Source organism: Ursus arctos, unplaced genomic scaffold (assembly GCF_023065955.2).
Source record: "Ursus arctos isolate Adak ecotype North America unplaced genomic scaffold, UrsArc2.0 scaffold_21, whole genome shotgun sequence".
Lineage (NCBI taxonomy): Eukaryota > Metazoa > Chordata > Mammalia > Carnivora > Ursidae > Ursus > Ursus arctos.
The window spans coordinates 30669933-30689918 of record NW_026622886.1 but is presented as its reverse complement, the minus strand read 5'-3'; the positions used below and the strand labels follow the sequence as shown (position 1 = coordinate 30689918).

General features: G+C 35.9%; 1 protein-coding gene across 1 annotated transcript in view; it reads left to right on the top strand.

Moving 5' to 3' along the window:
* The window catches only part of PTPRQ (protein tyrosine phosphatase receptor type Q), a 257068-nt gene that overhangs the window by 80781 nt on the left and 156301 nt on the right, over window positions 1-19986 (top strand). The window contains exons 27-32 of the mRNA XM_057316413.1: window positions 2357-2529; window positions 11348-11528; window positions 12844-13005; window positions 13104-13283; window positions 13884-13991; window positions 14130-14411. Coding sequence (XP_057172396.1) covers window positions 2357-2529; window positions 11348-11528; window positions 12844-13005; window positions 13104-13283; window positions 13884-13991; window positions 14130-14411 — 1086 coding nt within the window. The remainder of the gene's footprint in view (window positions 1-2356; window positions 2530-11347; window positions 11529-12843; window positions 13006-13103; window positions 13284-13883; window positions 13992-14129; window positions 14412-19986) is intronic.

The following is a 19986-nucleotide window of genomic DNA, read 5'->3' as shown; positions in this document are numbered from 1 at the left end:
GGGTTTTCCATATAGAGTATCATGTCAGCTGCGAAGAGAGACAGTTTGACTTCTTCTTTGCCGATTTGGATACCTTTTATCCCTTTTTGCTGTCTGATTGCTGTTGCAAGGACTTCTAGTACTATGTTGAATAATAGTGGCGAGAGTGGGCATCCTTGTCGTGTTCCTGGAAATTCAAATCAAAACCACATTGAGATACCACCTTACGCCAGTTAGAATGGCAAAAATTGACAAGGCAGGAAACAACAAATGTTGGAGAGGATGTGGAGAAAGGGGATCCCTCTTACATTGTTGGTGGGAATGCAAGTTGGTATAGCCACTTTGGAAAACAGTGTGGAGGTCCCTTAAAAAGTTAAAAATTGAGCTACCCTATGATCCAGCCATTGCACTACTGGGTATTTACCCCAAAGATACAGACGTAGTGAAGAGAAGGGCCATATGCACCCCAATGTTCATAGCAGCATTGTCCACAATAGCTAAATCATGGAAGGAGCCAAGATGCCCTTCAACAGATGACTGGATTAAAAAGATGTGGTCCATATATACAATGGAATATTACTCAGCTATCAAAAAGAACGATTTCTCAACATTTGCTGCAACATGGACGGGACTGGAGGAGATAATGCTAAGCAAAATAAGTCAAGCAGAGAAAGACAATTATCATATGGTTTCACTTTTTCATGGAACATAAGAAGTAGGAAGATCAGTAGGAGAAGAAAGGGAAGAAGAAGGGGGGTGGTACAGAAGGGGAATGAACCGTGAGAGACTATGGACTCTGGGAAACAAACTGAGGGCTTCAGAGGGGAGGGGAGTGGGGGAATGGGATAGGCTGGTGATGGGTATTAAGGAGGGCATGTATTGCATGGTGCACTGGGTGTTATACACAAGTAATGAATCATGGAACTTTAACATCAAAAACTAGGGATGTACTGTATGGTGACTAACATAAAATAATAAAAAAGAAGTAAAAAAAAAGAAAAGGAGATTTAAAGAATTAGCAAATTATAGTTGTACTTTAATGTTTATATCCCAATTTTGAGCACAGGTGTTACTATGTGCTGGACACGAAAATCTTGGCTGCAGTAGTAATGAAAATCTTAGGCAAGAATGACTCATTCATTCACCTAGCCATTAACTATTTAAAAACATTTAGAAATGTTTATATTGTTACAATATCTAGGGGGCTTTTTAAATGGTTACTTCATAGAGACAAAGGAAAAAACTCAATCTCTGGAATGAAAGCTCCATTCAGTTTCCTGTATGGTTGAGGTAAGCATAATTATGTTCACTAATTTTAAATAATATTTACAAGAGTTGTGACATTAATTTTCAATTCCTTTCTGTTATCTTAAAAGGCAAAAGGGTTGTTCTCTATTTATATTATATCCCTAAAGTGCCTCTGTTCTAAATGATATTTGCTAAAACTATACTAATGTGAAATAGCTTAAGGAAATGAATTTGATATTTTACTACATTTTGACCATAAGGAGTTATATTATTTTCTTTCTTGAGCATTTCATTCAAGGTTCCTTATGGTAACCTTGCATAGTAATAAGAACAATATAATTTTACCCATTGTATAGATTACCAAATTTAGGGGAGGGGTTAATTGGCTATTCATAATCACATTGGCTATAAACAAAAAGTAGACAAAAGCCCAAGGCGTGTTTATCCTTGATCTGTTATTACTCCTGTGGTACTGGGAGGTTTATCAGATGTCACTCTTGGCCATTTTCTAACTAGAATTTACATAAGTACTTGGTGCTTAGTTGTAAACCAGTTGTTAGTTTGTTTCCGTTTCTCTTTATTACTGAAAAGAGTAAGGGTACCTTAAATTAGAGACTCACATAATTCATTTGTAAACTTAGCAGACCAAAATCAATCAACTCTTCAAGCAATCTCATGTAATAAGTTGAAAGACAACCTAATTGAATTTACCAACTACATTTCATTTCATACAAAGTCTTCTGGATGTTATTTTTTGATATGTTGTTATAATTTTATAAAACTTTCGAGGTTTCTACTGGGCATTAATCATCCCTAAACAGCTTTCTCTGGGAAGTTATTTTGATTAATGAATTTGTTTCAAACAAATATTATGACATTTTGATTTGAGGAAATTACTCCATGTTATCCTATTTCTTATTTACATTTTTGAGAACAGTCTGTAGCAATTTATCTCTGTCTTTAAAGAATCTTACACATATTTAATTGTTAATAAATATTAAATTGTCTTAGTCTATTTTCTAATAGACTTTCTTACAGGTCTTAAATGGTGAGCTAAGAATTTAGAGAATTTTTAAAATTTAAAAGTATATTTTTAAATTCTTCCCTCCTTTTTATTCATTTTTTTTAGTTCCAGGTGCAATATTTGATTTACAACTTGCAGAAGTAGAAGCTACACAAATACGTATTACTTGGAAGAAACCACGACAACCAAATGGAATCATTAACCAATATCGAGTCAAAGTGCTAGTTCCAGAGACAGGTGTAATTCTGGAAAATACTTTGCTCACAGGAAAAGATGAGGTATTCACTTTCATTTCACATCTTGGTGAGCCCTTTCTCCTTGGTTTTGGCCCTGATAACTTGGAAGACTTTTCAGCATTCAAACCTTAAATATTTGGCATCATGGTATAAAATGAAGTAGATTTGGGCTATGTTGATAATCTAGCTAGGTCATATTTCATTTTAGAACATATATTTTTAGTTAAATGCTATTATTCTTTTTCAGCATATAAAAATGTTAATTGAGCAATTAAGCAGGACTGAAGGTGTTTCCATAAATGAATATAATTTGGTAATTCAGTTAATGAGTTGTTTAGAAACTCCTGTTATGATTTAAACACTCCTTCTAGGCTTGCTTGCAATTTGGAACAGTTGCCAGTGAAAGGCACAGTATTTAGTAGATGTTGTTGACAAATGACTTGTCCTATTCAGTCTTTGGGAGCTAATTTTTTCAGACCTACCTCATTTTAAAAAAGAACCAAACAGAGTATGTTTGATTAAAGAAAGCAAATGGGGGCACCTGGGTAGCTCATTTGGTTAAGTGTTAGACACTTGGTTTTGGCTCAGGTCATGATCTCAAAGTTGTGAGGGCGAGGCTGTGTCCCGCTCCCTGCAATGAGGGGAGTCTGCTTGAGGTTCTCTCTCTCCCTCTGCCTCTTCCCCTCCACCTGCTCAGGCACTCTCTCTCAAATAAATAAATAAATCTCGGGGAAAAAAAAAAAAAGAAAACAATCGACTCAATAATGGAGATTAAGTCATTCATAGATAGAAAATAAGAAGACAATGTGTTTGCCTCTATTCACAATGGAAGTCTTATTTTTTCCCTTTTGTTTCTGTTAGAAGTACAGGCCACACTGGTTTCCTTTTCCTGTCTTCATTCACCTTACCTAGCCAGCTATTCACCTCGTGAGGGCCCTGTAAGCCTCCAGACTAGTCACATCCAAGTATGCATACAAAAATAAATGTACTTAGGACCAGTGAATCCAATCACAGGCCTTGCAGGAGCTACCTGATGATTATTCATCAATTGGCTTCTACTGTTTTGGTTCAGAATCACTGCTTTTTCTATCTGTGCTGTTATTTTTCCCCATTCATATTGTCCATTCTATTTCTAGTCTCTGCTTTCTTCCATTTCTTGTACATACTTGAAAATTGATGATGCTATGTACTCAATGCACTCTGGCTGCCCAGGATTTACGACTCCAAATTATTCACCATCTCCAGCACAGGATTAAAATTCAATCCTATGTTTACTTCTTTTCTGTGTGTAAAAGATGTGAGTTATGCTTTCTCTGATACTCTAGTTGACAACTCAGGCAAAGGGCAAAAGCTTAAACCTTTGCTCCACCTGAGAAGGTCTTAAATTAGATAGTTAGCTGTTTTGGGACTAGGTGACATCTCCCACTTCTGTTAATGACGTCTGTTGAATGGCCTGACACACCTGTTTTTCTCTTGAAGCTAAGATGTTCTAGAAAGACTTCTTTGTGATTCTGCCTCTGTCTATATGACTTGTAATCCCTGTGATACACTGAAGAGAACATGAGCTTTGGGTTCATATAAATCTGGGCTGGTCACTTAATGGGCTCTGCAGTAGAGAGATTAAGAGCACAGACTTAGGAGACAGAATACTTGGGTTTAAACCTTGGTTTTGCTATTATGGTTGGTTTAACCTTAGGAAAGTTGGCCTGACCTCTCTGATCTTCAGTTTCCTCTTCTCAAAGGTAGAGATTATAAGAGTCCCTATAACAAGGGTATTAATGAGGATTTAATGGGTTAATGTGCATGAAAGAATTTAGAACAGTATGTGGTATGTAGTAAGTGCTATGCTAAATAATTGTGACCTTTTGTGATTTTTATCATGGCCGTGGAACTTTCACCCTGATTGACACTCATTATTAGTTTCTTTATCCTCTCTCAATAAAAGGGCACATTACTTCTCCTTATTTATGATGGTATTTTTCTTTATTAGATCAGGTCTGTTGATATTTCTGTTTTCCCATGTGACTGATGCTTGGGTTCGTCTTTCAGGAAGTTGATGTGGGGAGAGAGATATGGCAGAGGCTCTAAATCCAAATGGACTTGGGTCTGCCACTTACTAGTTCTATAACCTTGGACAAGTCAACTTTTGGAGACTTGGTACCCTCATTTTTAAAGCAGGGTGTATATACCCACCTTACAGGGTGAGGAGTAGGAGAAATAATAGATAAAACCCCTGGTTTAGGGTATTCATTTATTACCCTTCATCTTGACCTTGATACTGGATTAGGACTCTTACCTTTCATTTACTCTTCTACTTCTCAAAGTATGGCCTCCACACCCTGTACAAGAATTATCTAAGTCCTTGAAATCTTGTTAGAAGTCACCCGTGACCTCCTAAGTGTCAGATAAGGTGGTTATATATTTTTAAGTGTCCCCATCTTCATTATCTCCTCCAGAATCCATTTTTCTGCTCTCCCACTCTCCAGCTTTTGAGTATTTTCTGCCTCATGCATCCTCCACTTTCATATGCTGTGACTTTGCAAAATTTTGGTCTTGTGTAATGAAAAAATGAAACAGCTAGTTCTCCTATAATTTTATAACTCCTTTATGAAGGCATTCCAGACAGTTCTGTTTTCAGCCTTCTTCTTACACTTTCTTTCGATGATCACACAATTTCAATCACGGCTGCCTACCTGAATGATCCCTTTGCCTTGCTTTCTATTCTGGTCTTTCTCTGACATTCTATTCCTAATGGCAACCATTTGTAGAGAGGTTCTGTCAGGTTTGTCACATCTAAACTCATTTTCCCTCATAAAACAAAACAAAAATCCTTTTTGGGGTAATGGCTTGGTTAATGACCAGAAGGAGGAGACAAAGCTGGGATACAGCCTAGAACAGATACTCGACAGAGATCTGGGGATGGCGATGGAGACCTATGAAGGTTTCCACAGGATATACAAGAAGAAAGTCTATCCAGACAATTAATAGTGTCAGTTATGAGGAACAAAGTCTGGAGAGAGACTAATTTGATGCCTAGATACCAAATAACTAAACTTAGAATTCCTTTATTCCTTGGACTGGGCACACCATAGCTCTCTGACCTGAAGGTCATCGTCTAAGCACTGAGAAGGTCTTTATGGTGCTTTTACATGCCTTATATTTCCCTTTTTAGATTATGGCATTGTTATTCTTTCTGTCATAAAAGCTCAAAACCATGGGACTCCCTCTGACTTGGGTTATACTCAGCATTCAATAGTCATTTGATATTAAGCCAGTTATTTTTACCTCCGAAGGGTGATTCATACATCTATATTTCATTCCTGTGTCTCCACCGCAGCTCAGGATTGCATAGTCTCTTGCCTGGACTACTGTTGTCTTACTGCCTTAGTTTTCCATCGTTGTATAACAATTTGCCACATTTATTTATTATCTATGCCTCAGGAATCCACACAGCTTAGATGGATTCTCTACTTAGGGTCTCGTAATGCTGCAATCAAGGGCAGACCGTGCTGTATTCTCGTCTGGTGGCTTCACTGGGAAAAAGCCATTTCCAGACTCACTTAGAGTTTCAGCAGATTTAATTTCCTTTTGACTGTAAAACTGAGGGCCTCAGCGTTTTGAAGACTAGCCTTAGTCCCAGCTCATAGAGGCCTCCCACAGGATTGTTACAAGGATTCTCCCAACATGGTCATTTAGTTCATCATGCCAGCAAGGGGAATCTATACAGTATAATGTAATCATAGGAATGACATCCTCTCACCTTTGCCTTATTTCATTGGTTAGATACAAATCATAGTTCCCACACAACAGGAGGGGATTATACAAATGCATGAACAGCAGGAGGTAGGAATAATAGGGGGGCCACATGAGAGACTGTCTACCGCACTCTCCCAGCCCACTATTTTATATTTCACACATCTATTAGAATAATCCTTCCAGATTTAAGTATATTACTTATACTTCTTTTTAATGAGAAGTAACTAAATAAGAATTGAGAACAGATGGGGAAGGTATATATCTATTTAAGAAATCTAACTCCTTAGTATCATTGCAGAAAGTCAGTCACCCTTATTGAAATTTTTTTCCAGTGATATTTTATGGTTTATTTCTTAATAAATAGGGTTTATTTGAGCATGCTGAAACATGTATAAAATTTTACTTTCAATATTTAAACAAATACTTGAAAAAATATATTAGAAAATTTAATCTCAGCATTTGAAGACTTTTATTTCAACTGCCAAATTTATATATGAATTGCATATATAACATGCCTAATAAATGATTGGGAATCCAGCCTCTGCTAAAATATTTTATCAACTCTGATAATAGGGTATCTACTGCAACAAAAGCAGCTCCTATTCTATGAACTTTAAAATACTCTTTTTTATGACCTTTCATAAAATATTCTTCTTTATGACCTCTGTATTTATTAAGTAACTACAAAATTCCAGGCACTCTGTTAGGTCCAGAAAATACACAGCTGGATAAGAAACTACTCTGTTCTTTAACTGTTTTGAACTGAACTAATATTCAGTTCAGTCTTCTAATGTTTGCCAGTTTGTCCCATCTCTCTTCTCTAGACCCACATGGTATGAGCTTGGAATTTTGAACCAGGGAAATGTGTTTCAATCCTACCTCTGCTATGACTAGTTTTGTGAACTTGAACAGATGACTGTAAAATAGAGCTCTTGACACCCAACTCTTTGGGCTATAATGAAGTGGTATCACATAAGTGAAAGTACTTAGCACCCTATTTGACGTATAATAGTTTTAAATGTTATTCTTTGTAGAAGTAACAACAATACACAATGATTTAATTTTTTTATCATTTGAAGATGATAGTCATGATTTTCGTAAGGCTTAACGTCCTCAGTTTCTCATCAGCTATGGTTTCTGGAGCCTTCATATTATTGATTTCTCTCCTATGTATATTTTCCAGTTTGTCAGTGAGCCTCTTAATCATCTGAATACAACATTCCATATGTAATTTGATTAGATCCAAATTGAGAAGAACTATTTTCTATCTCGATGTTCATTTCTTCTTTCAATGCAAAGAATAAAATCAATTTCTTTGCGAGACTCATTCCACTGAGACTAAAGTCTGTAAAACCCTCAAGTCATCTCTCCATAGACTGTTCTTAAGTTGAATTTCACACTCAGATCTCATCCTGTGCTTGTTCTTCTGGTAGAATCCTGGGGCATTTTCTCCTGAAAGACACCATCTTGATGCCTGGTGTTACAAATTTCTGAGATTCATACGGATACATCTTTTCATCTGATTTATTTCACAAGTATATCAATATTTGCCCTTGGTGAACATGAGAAGAAAGCCAGCTAAATGCTTGACCAATTGCTATGGAATGAAGCTGACAGGACTCAAGAGTAGTTTAGGAATGCTTGAGATAAAGTTTATTTTATTGACCATTAGGAACAGAAAAAGAAACCTTAAAGATTTGACACTTAAATAATATGCAGAAGGATACAGTATCCATTAGGTTTCCAAACATATGTTAATTGCAGACTTTTCTTTTTACCATTGCTTAATAAGAGAGTATAAATCATGATATAGTCTGTAATAAAATATAGAAGCATTTCTTAAGAATAAGTCAACTGTTTCATTAATTCAATCCAGTGGACTTCCAGTGAGTCTAAATTTTGATAGATGTAATAGAGATTTTTTTTTAGAAATAAAATCATATTAGCTATAATGAAGGTTATAGCACGTAGAATCAGGTTGGTTTATACAGATGGATTAGGAATTTAACTCTGAAGAACTTGTAATTCTTTCACATAAATTCCAAAGATTCCTGGGTAGCGTATGAGAGGACTTTCATGTTGATGAACTGTGACATTCACAAAGTCAATTGTGTTCAACCAAGGGAGATTTTGCTCTCCACTTGGCAATCTCTGGAGACATTTTTCTTTGTCACAACTGAGAAGATGCTTCTAGTGGGTAGGGACCGGGGATGCTGCTAAACTTCCCACAACAAAACATGATCTAACACAGAACGTTAGTAGTGCTGAGGTTGAGAGCCCTGGACTAACTCAGTGAGTCTGAAACCTTGAGGAGTTGCAGTGGGCTTCTCCTCCCTGCCATTTCTCTCACATCCACTTCGGCCCCTTCCTGTTACTTTCTTAAGTTTTAGTTCTTTCCCATTATTTTTGCTCTTAAAATAATTGTTTTCATCCTTTGAAAAACATAATATCTAATGCCTTTTTAAAAGAGGCAAAGTGTGAGAAATATTCATGGCACAGCCCTCTCAGTGATAACGAATAGCCTTCCGGGTTGTTGTGAAACTAACATCCAAATCATTGCCCCAGTTAGGGAGAGTCTTTCCAGAATACCAGCATTTGGGAGAAATTCAGAAAGTCAAAATTTAAGTCAACTCTTATATTGAAATGGCAATTTGTCAACAGAGATGTTGAACTTAGTTAATTGTTGGGATGCTGTGGCTTAACTCTCAATAATTTATCGGACATGGAGTGTAAAATGTTGGGAGATTTAATGCAAAGTTGTAGTTCACGGGGAAATTGTTTGTACTACTTCATTGTACCTTCTGCAGTGCTTTGTACACCCTAGATTCTCAGAGTGGCTGATTGATAGTGGAAACAGCTGTGTGCTTCAAGCATAAACTATTGACTGGAATACCAGAGCATCTCTGAATTATGTGTTTGTGATTCATGCCCTCCCTGATTTCCCTGTGGAGGCAGAGCTGAAGTGAGCCGTTGGAAGATAGAAGACCTTTAACTTGTCCCACATAGAGTTCCCTATCCAGAGTTCTTTACTGCAACAATTTTAGAATAGATCTTATAGGTATCGCCTTGCTTTTCATCACAATACTCTTCTGGCTAAAGATGTAACAAGATTTAGATAATTTTATTTTATAAATATCATTTAGAGAACGAGAGATTTCCTTGGATCATTTCTCCACTCTTTTATATCTTAGAAAAGTTAATATTCCAATGACCTATTTTTGTAGATGGTTAAACAAACTGCCTTAAAATTTCTTGCCTTCCTGAAATTTTTCCTGAGCACCTCTTACGTTTTTTAAATACTAAGTATTGATGTTACTTAGGAATAAAAACCCTGTTTTTGGCTCTAGGACTAAAGACAACCACAAAACATGTAAGATAATTAAAAGATAAGTGTACCAAAACTTATTTACCTAAATAAAACCTTTATTATATATTATAAGTTTTGAGAGTATGAGAGCATGGAGTTGGGAAGGAATAAAATGATTTTCTTTTTTTTAAAAAGCATTTTTGTTTTTCTTAAAAAGGTGAGTTTTGAAGCAGAACTTGAAAAAGAATGGACCAAAAGCAAGTAGTTCTTGCAATGTCTTTTTTTTTCTCAAAATGATTTTATCTTGGAAAATGTTGAACAGATATAAAAGTAGAGAAGAGAATGTAATAATAACCCCCTATTTGCCCCACACCTGGATTCAGTAACTAACATCCTGCCATACTAGCATCAGCTGTTTCCCATTGTTACTGTTGCCTTGGACATATTTTAAAATAAATTCCAGACTTCATTTTGCTCCTACATGCCTAATTAAGAACAAATCTCTGAAACTCATGGACATTTTAACTCATACAATAATTCCATTACCACCACTAACAATTATTAATGTTGTCTTGATATCTTCTAATATCTAGAACATAGTCAAATTTTCCTGATTATCTTCGAAGCCTGTGTTGGTAGGTATGTACTAATTAGAATCCAAAATCCGCACATTTCATTTGGTTGTTAAGTCTCTTAAGGCAACATTTACTTTGATTAATGTTTAGTCTTATTTCCAAGGTTGAAAAACTACACAAAGTACCTAATGGTATTTGCCCCAAATACCCTTTCCTCAATCACTTACGCTGCGTAGGGAGGGAGAAGGGAAAGAGTCGTTTTGTTATCCCCATAGAAATTCTTTCTGTATTTGTCTGTAATGTGCCCCTGATATTTTCACTTCAGTATCTGTTACTTGGTGAACTTGACATGTGCGAAGTACGTTATGGGATCTAGGAGCAATCATAGTTACTTAAAATATTCTTTAGGTCCAGAGCCTTGGATAGGCTATTTGAAAGCTATTGCCATGTATTTTTGTTCATGTCTGTAAGTAACTTCACTTAATCAAAGATAAACTACTGTTATTGACGTATCAAGCAGGCATGCAAGCCTCTCACACCTCATATGCAAATGAGAACACACAGAGAAGCAAAACATATTTTAATATGGCAGTATGCCTAGAACACTTACTTTTGGGGGTGAATGGTTTTATTATTTTTTTTATTTTTTTATTTTTTAAAGATTTTATTTATTTATTTATTTGACAGAGATAGAGACAGCCAGTGAGAGAGGGAACACAAGCAGGGGGAGTGGGAGAGGAAGAAGCAGGCTCATAGCGGAAGAGCTTGATGTGGGGCTCGATCCCACAACGCCGGGATCACGCCCTGAGCCGAAGGCAGACACTTAACCGCTGTGCCACCCAGGTGCCCCTGGGGGTGAATGGTTTTAAAATAGTTTATTTATGAAACCTCTGTATGAGGATGTCTAATTTTACAATAAAGTAATTAACTTGAATCAGAAACAAATATCCCCTTCATCCCACAATACAGTATTGATCTCTTAAGATAATGGAGTGATCAGAATGTGTTAAAATGATGCAGGAGTTTAATAGCTCTAGAATGAAATCTGGGAAAGAATGAAATCTGGGAACATAAAGGAAGACAGTAGTTGTGGAAATAGTACTATCTTTTTAAAAAGTGTGATTCCAAAGTTACTAGTTTTTTAAACTAAATACTTGAGTGAAGTCATTATTAAGTGTAACTGTTACAAACGGTCATTGTAAGTGTCTGTTTTTAATTTCAGTATATAGATGACCCCATGACTCCAGAAACTGTGAACATAGTAGAGTCAATGGCAGAATTATTTGAGGGTTCAGCAGAGATATCTTCAGACCTGTACTCGCTTGCTTCCGCTATATATAACAGTCATCCACTTAATAACTTTCCTGTGAGGAACAGAGCTGAAGACCAGCAGTCAGCAGTTGGTAGGTACAATTTTTATGTTCTTTGAAGTGTATTTCCAACCACCAGTACTGGCTAGCCCAGATATGAACCTTAGCTTAGAGTTCAACTGAATTATTAATGGTTCATGGGCTGGAGTCAGATTTTTTTCTTCTTCAACTGTTGAATAACCTCATGCAGCAAATGGATATGCCACACAGGCAGGAGTTGGCCCCTCCTAACCCATTTGACCTTCCTCCTAGAGAAAGTAGCACCCTAGAGTCTCTGGCCAAGCTGCATAGACAATCAGTTATTACAGTTGCCAAAGCAGGTGTGATGGGGAGGGATTAACATATCTTCAAATCATTTACAGGCCTCGCATTCTCTGCAGCTTTTGACTAATAGGTTTTCAAATGTCACTAAAGGTAAATAGGTCAGAAAGTTACAACTCTAGTGCATGGGGTGATAAACAGGTGTAGGTGACCCCAGCGATGTGGTGATGTCATTAGTGTATACACTTGCTTTTCAGGGTCAATGGATCTTATTGTTTCTAAAAGAAGAATGCCATATATAGCAAATTAAAAATACTTGGTTACATGACACAGATCTAAATGATCTCTCTGGTTATTCTAAAAGTGAGAAGAATATATTTTTTTTCATTGCCTTTTTTTCTGATTTGGTAGTTATCTCATTCCAAATTAAAAGTGTTATGTTATTTTATTGATGGTAGAATTAGCCAAAATTTCACATTACGTTCAGTATATGTTTATTTCATCTACTAATCCATTTTTTTCCTGTGCAAAGACTGGAGCAACACTAAAAATTAAGAGGCCCACAATTTCTGATACAGATGTTTCCTTCAGTATTTGTTTGGCCTAATTGTTATTTAACATTGTTGGAAACACAGGTTCTTAATTTAAAAAAATAACAATATTTGAAATCCTTGCTCAGGCATAATTTTGTGTCAGTTATCCAAGCATGCTTACTTTAAACCTCCAACGAGTTTAATAAAGGTATGGTGATTTTTCAGTTCAAATAAGTCTCATTTCAATAACATTCACATTACAGCATAGCATTGACTTATAAAATTTTAATTTGATATTATTACCTCATCTTTCATTTCAGAAAAAAAATCCTAGCCAGTTCCTTTCAGAAGGTTGTATTTTCCCAAAATACTAGTCTCATGTTCCAGGATGTATGTATTCTTAATTATACATGTTTATTATTTACACATATTTTTATTATTTTACATACAGGAGTACATAGAGAAATTAATGACAAGTGTGAAACCAAGTTTCAGATTTCACTCTGTGAGGAAAAATAATTTTGATCATGATTTTTTAAACTGATTTCAAATAGGAGCTATAAGGAATCTGTCTATCACTGACGTTGCTGCAGAGCAGCTGTCTTATGTTATCAGGAGACTTGTACCTTTCACTGAGCACATGATTAGTGTATCTGCTTTCACCATCATGGGAGAAGGACCACCAACGGTTCTCAATGTGAGGACACGTGAGCAAGGTAAGAATGTATTTCCTTTGAATTAATTACCTGCAAATACTGCTCTTACACATTGTAATACTTTTTGTTTGCATTAATTTTTCATTCTTCTTTACAAGTGCCAAGCTCCATTCAAATTATAAACTATAAAAATATTAGTTCTTCATCTATTTTGTTGTATTGGGATCCTCCAGAATATCCCAATGGAAAAATAACTCATTATACCATTTACGCAATGGAACTGGATACAAATAGAGCATTCCAGATGACTACTACAGATAACAGCTTTCTCATAACAGGTAGAACAATCTTTTTTCAAACACTGCTTTTCTGGTGAAAATATGCATCTCTTTCTGCCTTAGATACTGCAGGACACGTGCTGCATCATTTCAGATTTTGTTATGCTGTGCTGCCATGGATATCTTGAAAAATGTGCAGAAATAACTTGATTAAATGTGTTTTTCTTTGTCTATATTTATCTACTAAAAATGAGATCATCAGATCACAAGCATTATAGGCACATATTTAAGCCAGAGAATTTTATATCTGGAATTGAAATAAAGTATTAAAAGCTGGAATGAATGAATCAATGAATGTGAAAATCAGCTGAAGTAACTGAGCTGACATGATGTTTGTGCCAAGTCAACATAGTCCTAGCAGCGTGCCAAAAATTATTTTTCAGCCTCAGATGATTGCCCTAATATTTAGGAAAGAACTAAAATATCATCAACATGGGAAGACCCTCATGCTCAAGGAATTTTGGGAGAATGAGATTACAAGGAAACTGACTTGGAGAGCCAGTCTCCCAAATAAATTATTTTCACTGGTGCTGTATCAAATGACGCTAATACATGAATGTTATTTTATGATCTTTAAACAGATTACTATTATCATTATAGGGTTAAAGAAATACACAAAATATAAAATGAGAGTGGCTGCCTCAACCCATGTTGGAGAAAGTTCTTTGTCTGAAGAAAATGACATCTTTGTGAGAACTTTAGAAGATGGTAAGAATATCAGGTGCATTTTTAATGAAAAGAAGCAAGTAGTGTTGCATGCTTACTGCTATCTACCTCATGCTCCCTTTAGTGGCTGAAACAGCATGAAAAAATACACGTATTTAAAATTTTGTTTTCATCCCTCAGAACCAGAATCATCACCTCAAGATGTTGAAGTTATTGATGTTACTGCAAGTGAAATAAATTTGAGGTGGTCACCACCTAAGAAACCCAATGGGATTATTGTTGCTTATGAAGTGCTGTATAAAAATATGGACACCTCGTTGATGAAGAACACCTCAACCACAAACATAATTTTAGGGGGCTTAAAACCTTACACCCTCTACAACATTTCTGTCAGGTCGTATACCAGATTTGGTCATGGCAATCAGTTATCTTCTTTACTCTCTGTAAGGACTTCTGAGACTGGTAAGTTTTTTGTTTGTTGTTTAAGAACACATAGTAATGAAGTAAACATGGCTGACAATTGTCATATTGTTTATATTTTAAATAACCTAAAATCGCTCATTCTTTTTTGTATAACCCAGAAATTAATTTGTTTTTATCTGGGAAGGTGTGGGGAAAAGGCTTGCTGTGTCCATTGTTAAAGTCTGATTTACATATATGGGAACTCCAAAATAAAATCAGTGAATTTTTCAAATGAAAGACGTTGAAAAACCAAGGAATCTTTCAGTGTACCTATCAAATAACTACATGCTTTCAAATTAGGTAAAAGCAGAACATACTTGTAAGAATAGATTCCTGTACTCCAATGAGGTACGTACGTAGAAAGAGGTGCAGAGTAGGAACACAGGAAGGGCATGCCCAGTTGAGCCTTATGGAGGAGATAGCATCTGACCTGGATCTTCAAGAGTAGGGTAGAATGGATGTTATTGAAGTTGTTGGGTGGGCAAGGAGGGGAGTATCCTACCTAAGGGAAATCATGGAAGCAAGGAATTACTCTTGTGTTTCGGTTTCGGTGATAGAAGAACAAATAGCATAAGGCAAGACATTTTGCCTGATGATTTTAGTTTATTGTTATATTATGTTTAAAATCATGTTGGAGCATCACTCATAATCCAACTCTAATTTATGCTGAGAATTAGACTAAATGTAAAGTTACTGTTTTTTACCTACTTAAAAAAATTAAATATTTATTGACTAGCTACTGGCTGAACCATATGGAATTACTATTCCTGTGGGTCATAATGGCCAAATATCAGCAATTTCATATGGTTCAGCCAGATGCTCTGTGTGAGGCCCTCTCTCTAACCTTGAGGATCCTAAGTATCTAGTAAAGCAGCTTATCTTTGAGCAGGAGTACCTTCTTGAGACTGGTCACAGAAATGAGTGTAATGAGATGACACAGAAGAGCTTATGGAGGGAGGCAATCATGATTGCAGGCCTGAGAGAGTAATGAAAGGAGTGTTTTATAGCATCAAGAGTTATCCCTTAAAATGAAATCTAATTGATGTTAAACCATATGTTGGCATATTTCATTGCTTTCATAGATATTGTTTTTTAAATCAGTATTTCTTTTAAGAAAATATCTCCTCTTTACCTGACTAGCTTTATTTTACACTGGGTCAAGGAAAGAAACAAGCATATTTTAAACACCTGCAAAGCGCCGTGGGCTATGCCATTGGCTTTCATGAAAATTAACTTTTTAACTCTAAAACATTAAGGTATTATTATCTTCATTGCCTAATAAAAAACAAATCTAAGAGGTCATCTCTTCAATAAATATTCAGCAAGTATCTGCAATATGCCAAGCCCTACTGGGAATATAGCACTGTAAATGAAAGTGAATTTCTACCCTCCTAAAGTTAAAATTAATTGGTGGATGTTTAATTGCTTAAGGTCACCCAGCTGGTAAGTGATGAAGCTGGGCCTGGAACCCAAATGCATCCGACTATAAAGCATATTTGCTTTCACAATATAATCTCTTTTAGAAGCCATCAATAAAGTTGGTAAATTATAGAGTATATCTAGGATTTTTTCTGTTCATTGTTGCAGTAATATTTTGCTGCTTGGGTTCTGCACAGCATGAGGAAGGAAAGAAGAACTTTCAAAGTCCCTGTTATATTAAACAATCATTATATTCATGAATGCTTATCAAATACTTCACTACTTAAGTGGTCACAGCATCAAGAATACTTTATCTTAATGATTATCTATAGAATAATCGTTTTTGTTGTTTGCTGATACATGCATGCAATCTTTTATTTAGTATTGAATAAGTAAATTTTAGTTTCATTTTATTTTCTGTTATATGAGCTTAATTCTAAGGCAGGGGTAATAAACCTTAAGTCAATATAAGAATTTAATTTGACATGTAATTAAAAATGAGAATATTAATGTTGAGAGGTATCTTACAAAACACATACAACCCTTTATTTTATAGATGAGGAGACCTAGAATTACTTGAGCGAAATTACTCAGAAATCAGAGTAGATGAGATGTAATGTTGGGACTTGGATGTAAGCCTCCCTATAGTCATTTCAAGCCTCCTGGCGAGAAAAGTAAAGAGAAAGAAGAAACAACTAATGCCTGGACTTACCCATTTGGGTGGGTGAAGGTCATTTTGACACTAGACTCTTCAGCAGCAAAACAGACTGAATAATAGGGCATAGTGTTCAGTGTCCATACTTACAATTCTAACTCTCTGTCCTAAAGTAGGGTACTCTCAACATCTTTGCATTCTTCATCCAGATGGAAAGAGTGGACAATGAAATCTACATTAGTGACTTTTCCCATAATATGTGTGCTACTATTGAGCCACAAGTCTTAGCTCTTTTTGCAAAAGAGGAAGCTAGAATGTTAAGTAGTCTCAAGGTATCATTTGAAGCAAGATGTACTCAAGAATGGCTATTTGGGGGTGCCTGGGTGGCTCAGTCGTTAAGCGTCTGCCTTTGGCTCAGGGCGTGATCCCAGGGCCCTGGAATCGAGCCCCGCACTGGCTCCGTGCTCCGCTGGGAAGCCTGCTTCTTCCTCTCCCACTCCCCCTGCTTGTGTTCCCTCTCTTGCTGGCTGTCTCTCTCTGTCAAATAAATAAATAAAATCTTTAAAAAAAAAAAAAAAGAACAGCTGTCTGTTACCCTGTTACCAAGGCTTCATATTCTTATTAAATACAATGAAGTTATCTCTACTCTTAATATAAAAAACAAGAGCCCACTTTTCAATATTATTTCATGAGAAATTGAAGGATTGGTTAGTGGTGTGTGAATGTTGCTAGCTACAGATAAGAATAAATTATTTGTGCACATGCTTTATCTTGATTGGGGAGTCAGAGTTTACTAATGCTTGGGAGTAAAATACTCTTGTGTTCAAGCAGAAAAGATCAATACAAGGTTGATCTCATGGATGGGTGTGTGTGTGTGTGTGTGTGAAAGAAAGACTGTGTGTTTATGTGTGTTTTAAGTATAGAATGTACAGTTTGCAAACAAGATTAATTCATGTTTTCTCATGCTTAGAGTTCAATAATCACGTAAAGAACTTTAAGTTCTCATACAAATTACCTTTTGATGATCTCTATTTTTCTCTTTCAAGATTTAACTTTCTTTATGGTAAGCCTTTAACAAAATGCCTTGAATATGTCTGATGTGGGGTAATAACCACTAGTGGATAGTAACCTAGATGTTGACCACACTTTTGTGAAGAACTCTATAAATTTATGTATATTAATGAATAGCATTATGTTTCTACATATGCTTCTACATATCATTGTAACTGTGTATGCCAAACAATAATCTTTTGGCATAGTCAAGGTAACCTGTCACTTCCTGTTTTAGGACCATCATGAGCAAACTTTTCTTATTTTTATCTTTTAAATAGATTCAGCTTTTTCCAACTGATTCTAATAATTTACTTTGTATTCATGAGTTATCTATTTTACACAATACTATTCCAATTGGACACACAGTGTTAGTCCAGAAAACTCTAAGTCCGTCATTGCTCTCCAAAATCAGTAAGTCATCAAGTCTGTCTTCTTTATTTTCCCTGAATCCAGCCAGCGCTGGTTATCCCCTAAGGATAAATGAATAAAAATGCAAAGGATATCACCCTGGGGTCAGGGATGCATATTTATACTCTGACTACTGGTGGTAGGCAGACAACTCCAGAGGGACAACTTAGCAAGTTCCAAGGAGAATTCTTCAAAATCAGAAGTCATACTGAGTTATGAAGTTCAAACATAGTATTACTAACTCCTTTTTTTTTTTCTTGCGTTAAAGAGCTAGTCAGTTCAATCTTGTTTTGCTTAGCTGTGAATTTCTCTCTTGTTTTTAAATATATTTCATGTCAGAACATATTTATTTATGACCTGAACAGGTGTTTGTGGATTCATATGCATTGTAGATATAGCAGTAAGACAAAATTCCCACTTTCCTGGAACTTAACGTTTTAGAAGTTCCACAGAAAATAAACCAGTAAACAAGTAATATATACGACTTTGGTAGTGGTAAATTCTAGTAAGAAAAAAAAAACAGGGAAAGAAAAGAGAGTTATTGACTAGTAAACACACTATTTGAGGTAGAGGACTGAGAGAAGCCCTCTCTGAAGAAATTATATTTGCCCAGAGATATTAATAATTTATGAGTAAATTAGATGAGGATATGGAAGAAAAGTACTCCAGAAGGAAGAATAGCAATAGCCAAATTCCTCAAGTGGGAAGATACTTAATGTGGTTGAGGAAGAGCAGAGCAGTTCTGTCATTCAAGTACTATAAGTTATGGGGAGAGAATTACCAGGTGAGGAGAGATAGGCTGGCAAAGGTAGACTGTGCAGATTCTTGGTTTTATTCTAAGAGGTTTGGAGTTTAATTGTAATGAGTAGCTCTTGAATAATTATGACAAGAACATGATAGGATTTGCAATTTTGGAGGATTATTGCTGACTATGTTGGATTTGGGAATGAAGAGGAAAACATGATTACTTACTAGGTATTTCGTTTGAATATCTGGGTGAATGGTGGTACATTTACTGACATAGGGAAGTCTGGAGAACAGGTCAGTTTGGAGGAAATTCAGTTCTGTTTTGGGCACATTTTAAGTATCTGAATACCTGTCATGAAGGCAATTGGATATGTAAGTTTGAAACTCAGGGAGAGGATCCAGGGTTGAATATACAATTTAAAATCAAGGGATGAGATAAAGTCACCTCAGGGGGTGTGTAGATAGCAATGAAAAGAAGCAGACACCTATGTTCTCAGGCAATATGACCTACAGACTTGGAGAAGTCAGAGTGGATTTAGTCAAGGACTAAGCAGAAGTGGCAGCGGTGAGGTAAGAGAAAAATCAGAAAATTGTGTCTTGCAATGCAAGTGAATAAAGATTTTCAAATAGAGGGAATTTATTTCCTATGTCAATTACTGCTGCCAGTGAAGTAAGATGAGATGAGGGTCTATAACTGATGAATGGTTTGGCATTATGGAGGTCACTGGTGACTTCATGACAGAAGGTTTCACGGAAAAATGGGGGAAAATGCCTACCTGAAGTGAGACTAAGACAGGATGATAGATTTAAAAAGTTGAGAGAATGAGTAAAGGTGAATTTTGACCAATTTTGATATGGCATGGAGGCCAGAAAGGAGCAATAGTTGAAAGGGCAAAGTGAGTCAAGTGTCTTTATTTTTCTTTTGCTGTGACATAATGTGTGTGTTTACATGTATACAATACAGAAATAAATCAACAAAAAGAGAAAAACCAATAACACAACAGAGAGGGAATAACTTTTAATTAGAAAACTTCTGACTAGATAGAAAGAATGGAATCTAGCACAGAAATGGAGGGCTAGGCAAATTTTCGTTCACTGTTGAATGGATAAAGAAGATGTGGTATATTTATACAATGGAATATTAACTCAGCCATCAAAAAGAATGAAATCTTGGCATTTGCAATGACATTGACGGAACTAGAGAGTATTATGCTAAGCGAAATAAGTCAAAGAAAGTTGAATACTATATGATGTCACTTGTGTGCAGAATTTAAGAAATGAAACAGATGAACA